Source organism: Penicillium digitatum, chromosome 6, assembly GCF_016767815.1.
Source record: "Penicillium digitatum chromosome 6, complete sequence".
Lineage (NCBI taxonomy): Eukaryota > Fungi > Ascomycota > Eurotiomycetes > Eurotiales > Aspergillaceae > Penicillium > Penicillium digitatum.
The window spans coordinates 1,748,728-1,760,915 of record NC_089389.1 but is presented as its reverse complement, the minus strand read 5'-3'; the positions used below and the strand labels follow the sequence as shown (position 1 = coordinate 1,760,915).

The window sequence follows — 12,188 nt, the reverse complement described above, 5'->3', positions numbered from 1 at the left end:
CTCATAGCGTGTTCAGCATACACTTAAGAAACCCACGGATAGCAAAGCCCTAGTCACAACACGTGCATTTCCTAGTAACCCGCTACCCCTAGATTTTCTGTATAAAAAGGTTTCTGCCTCTCGTCCGTTATCTTCGGCATAAATTATCAACTAACTATAAACTAGTTACAGTAGAAGTCGAAAAGAGATTCCGCCTCTAGACAAAGGCGCGTTCTTTGCCAGCCTCCCAATGTAAATAGATCGAAAGCATTTTTCCCGTGCCCGGGCACTGCATAAAGCTAGGTATTCTGTATGCCATCAACTTCATCAACAAGGTCGCCCTCCAGCGGTGGAAATCAGCTGGCTCGCGCACTGAAAGTGCGACTATCCTCAGTAAGTCGGCTCTGCAAGCCGTCCAAAATCCAAAATCCAAGTCGGGCCAATCAGAATCTTGGAAAAATAAACCCCATGGTGTTGGGGCATCTAATTGTAATTTGTTTAAATTTCATATTAATGAAGACAAATACTTTATTAATACAACAGCAAACTTTTAATATATAAAACATTAAACTAAGTTTAATGTTTAAAGTTTAAAATACATCTATTCACCGCAAAGTTAAAATCTTACTTAAAATAAAAATAATTCTTGAATTTAATCGAATAATAACTGTATAATGATAATAGTAATTAGAACAAATTAAGATACTTGTAGATAAATATACAAGTTTACAATATGAACTTTGGATATACCCAGGTACTTTTTGTGGGATCTGTGCCCCGCATAAACTGCCTTCCAATCATCAGAATGTACATATGGATTCGAATAAAGGTGTTTCATTATTACATAAACAATTACTTTATACACTATAAATCATCCAAAACAAGTTTCTGTAACAATCACAAAATGTATTATCATTTGTAGTAATAATGTTATTAACGCTACCCTTCTGGCTAGGAACGTCAAGTCTCACGGCACCAAAATTCGCCTACAATGGATACGAACACTGCGAGGCGCCCGGAAATGATACCGCAGATCAATTGGCCAAAGAGGCAGCCGTGCCTGGGATAACCCATCTATTCGCCCCTTTACTATCTCGCGAGAAGGTCTTCATCCGGCAAGGGATCTACATCCAATGGGGGAAGGAATGGAACGAATCCAGAACAGGTAATTTTGTGATATGAAGCTGGTGCAGATGAGGAACCAAGCCGCACTGTCGGAATTAGCTCCGAAGTGTCTATACTGACGACCAAGTTGATTCCCCATCAACTTGGTTCATCGTTGTACATATAGGCTCATGTATCACTCTGAAATAACAAGTCAATTCATACCTCTGAATCACAACAGGTAGCCGCCTTCGGCGGATCGATCACCCACCACCGGCCAAATACATGAGGCGGCTCTACGGACCGCTACCCAGGTGTCGAGCCTATTTACTGACACAATTTCGAACGGGGCACTGTTGGTCGTCCACATATGCCAAGGTGTTCCGCTTCCGCGATGACGATCTGTGTGTTTGCGGCGAGCGAGAGAGCGTCACTCGCGTTTTGTTGGACTGTTCGGATCTGAGGGATTTGCGACGGGAGCTTCGAGTGAAGGCAGGCGATGCGTTCAGTAGCGTGTCGGCCTTGCTAGGAGGTTCTGAAGAAGGAAGAAAGGGTAAGCCTGATAACGCCTCGCGTGTCAAGATGATGGACGCCGTCTTGGACCTCGTGGAGGCATCCCAACTGTTTCGAAGTCGCGCGCCATAAGGGCAGCAAACACAGCCGGCAACTAGGCCTCGGCAGGCCTCGGCGAGGCTCTAAGTTCGTCTAAGAAGTGGTACGATCTACCTGTACATACATGGTTATATAGTTGTGGTAGCCTGCATATCGCTTCTACAGTTGGATTCTACGCCACAACCCATAGGAGCACTGAAAGATTTAATTTATCGGTAGCCCAGGATTGTTCCACAATCGATGACACGTAAATGGTGGTGTGTTGTGGCATGAAGTACTTCCATTCACCGCATAGTAGCTCTGCAAGAAATTGGTGCATGAGGAGCGAGTATGGGAGGCATTGTAGTTCGCTGGATACTACACCTCAATGTTGTGGGGTTGAGCCGAAAGCTGCGAGCAAGGGATGGATGACGTCATTTACCATAACCTCTCGCAGATAAGGGTTGAGTTCCCAACTTGACTAAAATACGAATCCATGGCCAGCCTAGTAGTGCAACAAGCTTAGTTCTCGAAACTAACACCCTAAATACAACGACATAATTACTCTATACAGTGTGGATGGATGATTTCATTTAGCCTGACTCCTAGCTTTCATTTGATTATAGGCCACTATCCACTAGACTTGGTACGCATTTATATTTAATCTAGTTGGTGAGCCAGTTCTATTGGCGATACTGTATACGTGATCGGATTGTCCGTGAAGGCTTACGCATGTCAATGTTAATGAGGACCTTTCGGTTGTCTCCGAAAGTGTACTTATTTGCTTGACTCCTCTAATGTTAAACGCTGCAAAGATATCAACTATGATGAAATTAGATAGAAAAGGAACAACGGAGTCTCGATATTTAGAGCAACAGACAAGAAGATTATAGAATTTCATTCTGGCCCCTTGGCTGAGCTTTTTGACTAATGCCCCTTCAGCGTGTTTTCGGGGCTTAAATGAACCAGTATTAGTTCGTAGATGTAAACGAGGTGGGGAAGTTATTTCAAAGCAAACAGCTTACGATCAATAAGAGAAGAAGGAACGAATAGCGGCGTTGACACAGTGGTCGGTTACTTTACTCGGAATAACATCGTCGTAAGGAGGGTTGCAGTTGCAGCTCGTGCTCAATGTAAAATTGTTGCCACTGTCGGTAGAGACCTTAACCGATTCCGTGCCGGTTCCCAGAGTCTAGCAACCGGCTTCGAAGCCTCCAACCTCTTTTCCCGCGCCTAAACAATCAATTGTGGAGTAGTAAGTAACTGACCACAGAGCAGATGCTGAAGTGGCTAGTCCAAGTACGAAAGGGGTTTCCAAACGCATAATTTCGATGTTTGGGTGAAATTTATGCATGATATAAATAAACCAAATTGAGAATCAGAATGCGGTAGAGATTCCCTTGTTATATCTCCTTCAAGGCAGAGTTACACCTTTATAGGCAATACAGTGGGGTCTAAAGTGCTAAAACGCGGCTGAGCTCTCTCTCCTTATTCACCACTCTCCCCTAGTTCACCACTCTCCCCTATCACCGCTCTCTCTCAACCACTCTCTCCGACCGTAGCTCCTATGCTTTAGTCCACGGCTCAGTGGGAGTAGCGAACGTACGTATATACCACCGGAGCCTACGTCTTTTTATACACCAATCCCTAGAGTGCTTGTATCTTTCACCCCACTCGAGCTTCGGGGGACGCCGTTAGATCCACGTCGTCAAATTAACGCGGTGTCAGGGTGCGGGCTGGCAGGACGGTATGATGGGAGATGACTGGCAGGGACAGGTCGTAACAGATCAGATTCTCATTGACAGGTACAGGTAGTCTTCCGCACGACCCAGTAAAACCCAGACCCAACCCAGACCCAACCCAGTCTGGGTTGGGTTTTGGGTCGAACCCTTCGACCCAGTAATGGGTCTGGGTCGGAGGGTTCGACCCAGTACTGGGTCTGGGGCCCCAAACTGGGTTACAAACTAAACAAACATGCTAAGGATTCTAAATGTATAACTTATGCATTTATTCGCGGTAATTTTGAGTATTTGCTTTACTTGATTATATCTAATTTTATTTGTAAAAAGGGTAAAAGAGATGCGTATAATTGAGGATTCTTTGTCAAGCAAGCTAATGGTATTCAAATAAATCATCTTCCCTGCTTTTACGTTTTCTCCCTGATGCTCGTGTCTGTGTACAGGTTGGTGGTAATGATGGCGAGCAAGGACGACCATATTCACTTGTAGGTAAGGGCCTCTCCTCCGGTATATCCTCTGGTCTATCCTCAATTACAACCTCAATTGCATCCCCTGGTTTATCTTCCAGTTCATCCTCCTGCTCCTCTGTATCACTAATTGGATCAACCTCAATCTCACTGAGCTTCTCTTCCCTCTCCTCTTTTGCCGCCTCAAGCTCATCCTGGGAGAAAAATTTCTCAAGAAGTGTTGCTTCCTGCTCCTCCATATCAAATTTCGTTGTACAAAGAAACATCATTAATGCCTCGACAGTCTCACTCTTCATTCTACCACGACGATAGTGACAAATATCTCGAGCGGTATTAAAGAGGCGTTCAACTCCTGCGCCAGTTGCTGGAAATGAGAGTGTATCTCGCGCAAGGGCAGCAATGGCCGGAAAGCGAGCCTGGTGCTCTTTCCAGAAAGTAAGCGGCCTAACAGAAACAGTATCTATATATATATTAGTATTATTATCACACATACTCTTTGTATTTACTTACCGCTGTCAAGATATTGACTGATTTCATCAGTAATGGCTCGTGGTTGTATATCCCTTCCATCAAGCATCTCCTCTAGCCTTGAGCTTGGATGGGCTATCGTTAGAGAGCTTTGTAGATCACGACTGCTTATTCTAACTTGTGCTTGATATGGAACAAGGGCTTGTTCAAAAGCAAGTCGATAGGTATCTCGCCATTTCTGATCCCAATCACTGGAGAGGAAGAATTTGAATTTGTTCACCGGTGCAAGCATTGTACTGATTGCATAGATATTCCCTCGAAGATCATCAGCTTGGGAGTAATACTCATCAAGCTTAGACCGACCAGCTTCAAGGGCCTCTAGCATCTGTTTTTTCCATGGGACACGCTTTCGGCGTAGCTGTGCCTGTGATCGCTCAAGATGATCAAACAGTTTGTTGTAGATCTTAAACACATAGTGGGCAGTGACATCTCGAGTCTTTGATAGCTGTGTTGTATAATCAAAGAGGGGCTCGGTGATACAAAGAAGATAGTCGATCTGACGCCACTCTTGCTCGCTGAGTAGCATCTCCTCACAATCATACTCTGTACAGAATAAAGAGAAGATAGCACGTAGCCTCTTTGCCCGGCGAAGCATGAGGAACGTAGAATTCCATCGTGTCTTTACATCTTGGATTGGAACGATCTTGATATTAGTTGTCTGAAGATTGTAAAAGGTCTCTCTGCGCTGGGGACTTGCATTGACGTAAATCGCAAGATAACGGACTTTGTTCAGTGTGGAGGAGATCTGACTTTGCTTCGCATTTTCTTGGGCTAGCCTTGACTGCTTCTCTGTCCACCTTGTCTCGGCTGATTCATTTAATGGAACTGCCTTGATCCGAGCAAGAAGCTGATTGAGGCTGAGCTGGATAACGTGGGCAAGACATGGTATTCGGGTGATAATAGTATCATCTGACAAAGCCTGTTGGAGAGCAGTAGCTAATGTCTTGTTGTTTGATGCATTATCTGTTGTCAACCCGAATACTTTATCTTCAATGTTGTGCTCCACTAGGGTTTCTATAAGAACACTACGCAGGTAAGAGCCGGTATGTGTACCATGAAGCGGCTTAAACCCAAGTAGTACCTCACGATATACCCAATCACTGTCAATGAAATAGCCAGTAATAGCCATAAATGCCTGCGAGAATGGAGATGTCCAGCAGTCAAGCGCAATGGATATCTTTGAGCCAGAAGGCAGCGTACGAAGGATACGCTGCTGCCGGTCTTTGACTAGACTGCCCAATCGGCGACGGATGGTATCGGCAGATGGGATCACTGGAGGGGATGGGGCGGAACGAGCTTTATTGATGATGCGTTTGAATGATGGATGCTCGATCAGATGGAATGGGAGCCGGTTGAGAGTAAGAAATTGGAGGAGATCCTCCTCCCAATCTTCTTGTAAGAAGGGTATGCTTGCTGAAACTTCTCCCTAGAATAATAATAAATTAGTATAGTTACTTGATTTTATGATAGAAAATATACCTCTCGTTGTAGGAAGTTTGTAATCTCCGCTTTCTTCCCCTTTTCCGACCGTAAACAACCAGCCGTTTTCCGATGTTTCTGGATGGTTGATGTGCCATGATACTGCGCTTTGCCTGTGCTGTTCGGGCTTAGTGTATAAGGATGCTCTAGGATCTTCCCACAGCGCTTGCACATAACCTTTGGTGCGCCATCAATACCCTGAGCTACCTGATGGTAGCTATTCCAGATCTCTGTATGGCGGTTCGAATCCCATTTAAGCTTGCTTTTCCTCCCGTAGTCAGTCTCTAACCACCAGTCCACAAAATCGTTATGTGACATTGTATCGTATAGAATAAACCCTTTCCTACGGTCGGGTCCAACGCGTTTCAATAAAGGGGGGATTGGGAGGGGATCATCTGGTCCTCGGAAGTTTGAGTCGATTGTGTGTTGACTTGCGGATGGTGTGACTTGTCCAGTTGAAATATATGAGAGATCGTCAAGATCACCACCATAGAGCGACGATGCAAAGTCGGAAAGTTGGCTTTGAGACATAACATGAGAATGACATATAATGTATACAAATGGATGTAAGGGGAGAAATTCTTTAACGTACAAAGGTAGAAATGCACTAAAGTTGTAGAAGTGTCTAGGAATATTGATATATCAAATATAGTAAATCATCCTACTCTTGTTGATTGGTCTATTATACTAAAATTATATGGGTCTAAAGAAATACCCCTGAGATAACCCAGTCAAGACCCAGTCAAGACCCAGTCATAACCCATTTAACCCAGTAAGAACCCAGTAAGAACCCATTTAACCCAGTAAGAACCCAGTAAACCCAGTAAAACCCCAGTCAAACCCCAATTCCCACCCCAGTTCCATTAATCCTTCTCAAAATATTTCTTCCTACCCTCCCTTCAAGTCGCATATACCAAGTAGATTAAGAGGTAGTAAGTAGTTTTGAATATAAAAGTTTACTAGATATCTATCCATAGTTATATAAGCTCTAGAATTAAACAGAAGAAGAGAAATAAATGAATTCAAAAATTATTTTACTCTGTAGATGAAAATATATATTATGTTGATGTGTGTTGAATATATATATCTGCAACTTGGGGTATACTTTGTATTTTAAATGGAATGCAATCCTACGCCTGAGAAAACCAGCAGCCAACACATACCACCTTTCCATATGAAATAAAGCATTTGAAGAAGTAATTAATCTTGAACCAGATATATTACTTTGGAGAACGAGGTTATTTCTTAAAATTTCCTTTGCCTTGTTGGTAGAGAGTGTAGCATTTCGATGTAGAAACCATAACAGGGGAAAATGACAGTATGTTATTTAAATATTTATGCCATACTTTATGCAGAAACTGGGTCGAACTGGGGCTATACTGGGTTTTCTGGGGCCCCAGTCACTGGGTCTGGGTTGGGTCTGGGTTATGAGGTTTCGACCCAGACCCAGACTGGGTTGGGTTCTGGGTCGTGCGGAAGTCTAGGTACAGGCACAGGCAGGGGCAGGCTAATATACAAGACGTAGCTCGAAGAGCTACAACAGGATCTAGAACTGAAGTTCAAGATAAACAGGTCGGAGATCACGTGCCGTGATCTTCCTCTAACTAAGCATCACGGTTCGCACCGTGACACGCGGTTAACCCTATCGGCCCCAACGCACTCTAGGCTTGGGTGAACGTTTTTATACGAATTCGTGGACATTATAGTGATTATAAAAATGCTCGTTAGAGGAAATCCATCAGCTTAGCTATTCTCGGGGATATTAAAAATCTATGTTTATGCACCCCCTGTTTACCCTTCCACGAGTTTTTGACGCCAAGTGAATTGATGGTGGTATTTTTACGAAGCCCAGGAGCTATGGTATATTCTAACACTATACGATGCACCATTCTTAGAGAGCTGTGTGTCTTCGGAATTCTATGTATATTTTGAAATCATGTAGAAGCTTGGGCCGATTGTTACGCACTGCCTAACTGGTCACAGTTCTGTTAGAAGCTTTCCTGATTAAACTTGCCTGTGCTGATCCTCCAACGTCAACGATCTGTCTCTCAACCGAGCTGTTGCTGCGCACAGTCTTAATTCAGCCTAAGTCCTTTTGAGGGTATCGAGGAACGATGCCAGGTAGAGCGCCGAGTAGATCTATACGGCAGTATTGGTCTGCTCGTAGGTGTTGTCAAGTGATAATATAGTTAATGAGTCAACAGAGTCCAAGGGTAAACACAAGTAACAATGTATGATTGAAGACGAAGAACTAAACTAAGTACATGAGGGAGTGTCCTTATATATCCTTCGTTTCCTACTCCCCTGGAGTCACTGCGGGAGTCACGGGCACGTGATGTCCTTGTTGTCCCAAAGGGTGTTGCTGATGTATCGAGGTACATACACACCAGACTTTAGTCCAACTCAGGGTGGATCATGCTCTTGCTCAGTGAGCATGATCGGGACTTCCTTTTCCTTCGATACCTGGGAACGCCAGGGTATACGGTGTTACACGTGATCTGCTGACAGATAGATCTATTGGCTCTTGGTGGCCCATCTGTGTACCCGGTGGGGCACCACTGATTGGTGACGGGTAGGTTCGTAACATCCGACCGTGTCAAAGTAATCAATATAATCACATAAAGCCTGCTCTTGTTTAGGATTGAGCTTCCTACCATTAGGTGCTCGTTGAAAAAGGGATTTTCCACCTTTCCATCGCCGGCGTAGTCGGTGCATAGGAACCGCGAATTCTCGCGCAGTTTTCGTGATATTGGGCTTTGTCTGCTCCGATAGAGAATCGAGAGCAAGCTGAAGCTGTTTCTCTATGTCCTTATTGGGTTTAGGCATTCTTGGTGGTGTGGTTGACGATCAAAGTAAAAAAGAAAAATGTAAAAAAAAACTTGCATTTGGGTAGTGTGTTGCAAATGGGTGGCAGACCCTCGCTTGCCTCGCTTGCGAGGGTCTGTAATTTTTGTAAAAAATGTAAGGGCCGGTTACAACCAAAAAAATGAGATCTTGTTGTAAACTAGAAGATATGAATCTCTATGAATCTCCAATTGAAAAATTGACCAAACAACGGAAACGATGGTTTCAGACCACAGGGGCCGACTTGGGTGTTAGGAGCACCACACGCTAATCAACTGAGGTATGCAGCCTATCTTTGATGAAGATTTGCTTCAATGGCTTGATTTTCCACAACAAAATTTGGGTTCAATTAAACTACACTATACGACCAAGTGGAAGATTACTAGGGCTGCTTGCATGGATAAAAATCAAATCCAATTGTAGTGGAACTCCCTAGATTTGCTCGACTAGCATTGGCACAATGACCCTTCACTGGTTTGCTTCAAAGGCGCTCTGCACGGATCCGTACCTGAAAAAGTTAGCTTGTTGTTTTTTTTTGAATCAGATCAACTCAGATACAACTCACCCTTGAGGGCACTGGCTACCCAATGCAACACTACCACTGCGCATGTAGCAGACTTTGGCCTTCTGACAGGTGGCAGTAGTGCACTTGGGACTCCGGATACTCTGCTTTCCCTGGTAAGTGTTATGCTGACTGACAAGATCCAGGTCCTTCTCCATGGCCTCGGTAACCCGGTGCCAGAAGGTCGCGTTCAATGGCGCATCCTCATCCCACTCAGCGGCCAGTCCATATGCATCGCGGGTGGAGTATTCAATCTCAAAACTTGGACCCTTGTGCTCTAGAGCGGGATACTCGGACACATTGCTGTAGAAGGTGTATGCTTCGTAGATGTTGAAGTCGCCCGTGTCGACTTCATACAGACGGAAGCCACTGTTGAGATTTGTCAGAGGGGTAATGCTGGGCATGATCCAACCGGTAGTGAGGGCGGTGTCTGCACTCTGCACAGTCCCATTGTTGGCATAGTAAATCATGAACTGGTCCTCGTGGGTGTGTCCAAAGAAGATGTTGGCAATAACGTGGGGCGAATAGCGGTCCACGATCTGGTAAAACAGATCGGTCGGATTGGGGAGTGGATTGGTCCCGTCCCAGCCACTGAGGACATGGCCAATTACCCAGACACGCTCGCCGGCATCCTCAGCTTGTTGCAGTTCTTCGATCATCCAGGAGAAAATCCCAGAGGTATCGGGGTCAGTGGTGTTGATGAAAGTCAAAAAGTTGGATCGGTACCATAAGTCTGTAAGAGTGAGTGAAAGGACGTGAATGGATTCGAAAGGACTGGATGGCAACATACCGGTGTTGAATGCAATGATACGCAGTCCGTAGTGCGTCTTGACGGAGTAACCGCCATAATGCGTTTTCGCCTTGTCGGCGGTCTCACGACTTATCCACCCTTCAAGGCGCCACAGTCCAGCCAGGTGCTCATAATTCCAGCTCTGCTGCTCCCCTAGACGCCCGGGGAGAGTATGAGGAGAATCAATGTTTGCAGGACTGGTGTCATGATTTCCAAGTGCTGCAAAGACAGGACCAGAGAGATAGTGTTTGAACAAGCCGTAAATGCTGGTCTCCGTATATTGAGTCAATGCCTTGGATATTTGGGATGCCGGATCGTGTGATACCAGATCGCCCGTATAGAGCGTCCATGCAAGGTGGTCGTCGTGGTTTCCCTTGCCAGTTCCAGTCAGAGGACCAACAGCTTGCAAAGCGGCAAGACCCAAATCATATGGGGTATCGCACAGGAAAGAGCCATACGCAGAGGCAGATAGCAATGGATTACCTTCGGAGAGGTCGTTCGAGTTGTCGCTCCGGCAGCAGAGGCTGGAAGTGCAGTTTGCTTCGGAACCGACGGCATACCGGGCATCGAGATGGAAGTCTGACAGATGTAGAACCTTGACCCGCTGCCCACTTGCCTTGGGGACCTGGGCATCTGTAGGTTTGGGCTTGGGAAACAGCTTGGTTGTGTCCAGTGGGCTCGTCCTGGGCGCGCTACAATACTTGCTGTTGAGAGAATGACAGATGTACTCACCATCTAACCCTTCTACATCAGCGTATGCCAGTACTTGAGTCCAGATAGCGCCGAATGTGTTCGTGGCAAAATCCTGCTCGCACGTCTCATCGGCATGGAAGCGAAAGGCCTTGCACAAACTGACCATAGCGTCCGGAACAAAGGCTGGTCCGTGCAACGCTGCAGGCTTCGCTGCAGCTAAGGCATTCTTGCATTTGGTGCAGTTGTCTGCTGAACTATTTGACTTGATAATACTGGTCACATTGGATAGTACTTCCTGCACTAGCTTATACCTCTTTCTGGCAGGCATATGAGTTCGCGGCACAGGGAAGTAGACCTCATCCTGATTGTCTGGAATATTGTCTGGGTCCGTCAACTCAAAAGGGAAGGTGAGATCCAACACCGGATCGTAGACAATCGGCTGGGGTTGTTGGGTTGGCTGGGCTGGGGAAAGATAGTAGGCTCTGTTATTCACATTAGCACATCTATGTTCCCAAGTCACCGGAATGTCAACAGTAATCCTACGAGAATGCAGAGGTCGGAAAGCCAGCAGCAGCCACATAGGATGAATCCCCTGGGAGGGAGACAGCAAATGCAAGATTCATCATGAGATGTATAGTGCCTAGGAGGGTTAGGAGGGCTTGCATGTTGAACAAACTTGTATACCCCATTGAGGGAGGGAAATAAGAGATGAACCAAAGGAAGATTGAGACAACAAAAGAAAGAAAAAGAGCAAAAGCAATGGCGAATCTGGTCAGATTTCAAGGACCGAATGCAGGTACGATGCACGTGGTGAAGAGCGTGGATGTGAGTGGAAAGTGATGTTGACAACCCACTTTAGAACAATCATGTTATTCGATGAGCTTCAGTGGCTTGCTATCTAGCATACATAATCTTTGTTGAATGACCGGTCTCTTAATGACCCTTAATTCCGGTAAATCAAACACAATTACACAATAGGATCGCCATTTCAAATCCCACAAGCCTGGTCAAAATGCCCATTTGTTTAACTTATAATGGCCTAGCGTTGAATGCTGTTCTGGGTGACTACCAAATGATTGAGGCTCATTGGGTTGAAGACACATGCACGAGAAGTTGTGTCAACTACACCATCCACAGCGGTGACGGGGCAACTGGTTGACCTCGAGACGGCAGATTACTTGTGTCCCTGAGCAGGAGAGCCGTCAATGGGGTGGCTGGCTCGAGGAGACGGTGACAATTTTTTCGCGCCCCTGTAGGAAATCTCCCCAGGAAGAACACTACCCAGATGAACATACCAAAGTGTCATTGGGAGTAATTGGGAAATGAACATGGCTCTAAGCGGGATCCAAGTGAAACCCAGAGAAGTGTCGTGGGCATGTGAGGTTTGGGAACCTCACGGATCGCGTACTGTT

The 12,188-nt window shown here is 45.5% G+C and overlaps 2 protein-coding genes across 2 annotated transcripts; both read right to left on the bottom strand.

Moving 5' to 3' along the window:
- Positions 1-5,029: 5,029 nt before the first annotated feature.
- Pdw03_5633 (Zinc finger, BED-type predicted) lies at positions 5,030-6,205 on the bottom strand (the record flags this gene model as incomplete). The annotated part of the gene is made up of 4 exons (XM_066101114.1): positions 5,030-5,035; positions 5,133-5,344; positions 5,609-5,834; positions 5,888-6,205. The coding sequence occupies 4 exons, from the start codon at positions 6,203-6,205 to the stop codon at positions 5,030-5,032; spliced, it is 762 nt and encodes a 253-aa protein (XP_065958054.1).
- A 2,994-nt stretch (positions 6,206-9,199) lies between these two features.
- Pdw03_5632 (Sphingomyelin phosphodiesterase, putative) lies at positions 9,200-11,441 on the bottom strand (the record flags this gene model as incomplete). Its single annotated transcript, XM_066101113.1, has 4 exons — positions 9,200-9,239; positions 9,297-10,026; positions 10,084-11,258; positions 11,320-11,441. The coding sequence occupies 4 exons, from the start codon at positions 11,439-11,441 to the stop codon at positions 9,200-9,202; spliced, it is 2,067 nt and encodes a 688-aa protein (XP_065958053.1).
- Positions 11,442-12,188: the final 747 nt, after the last annotated feature.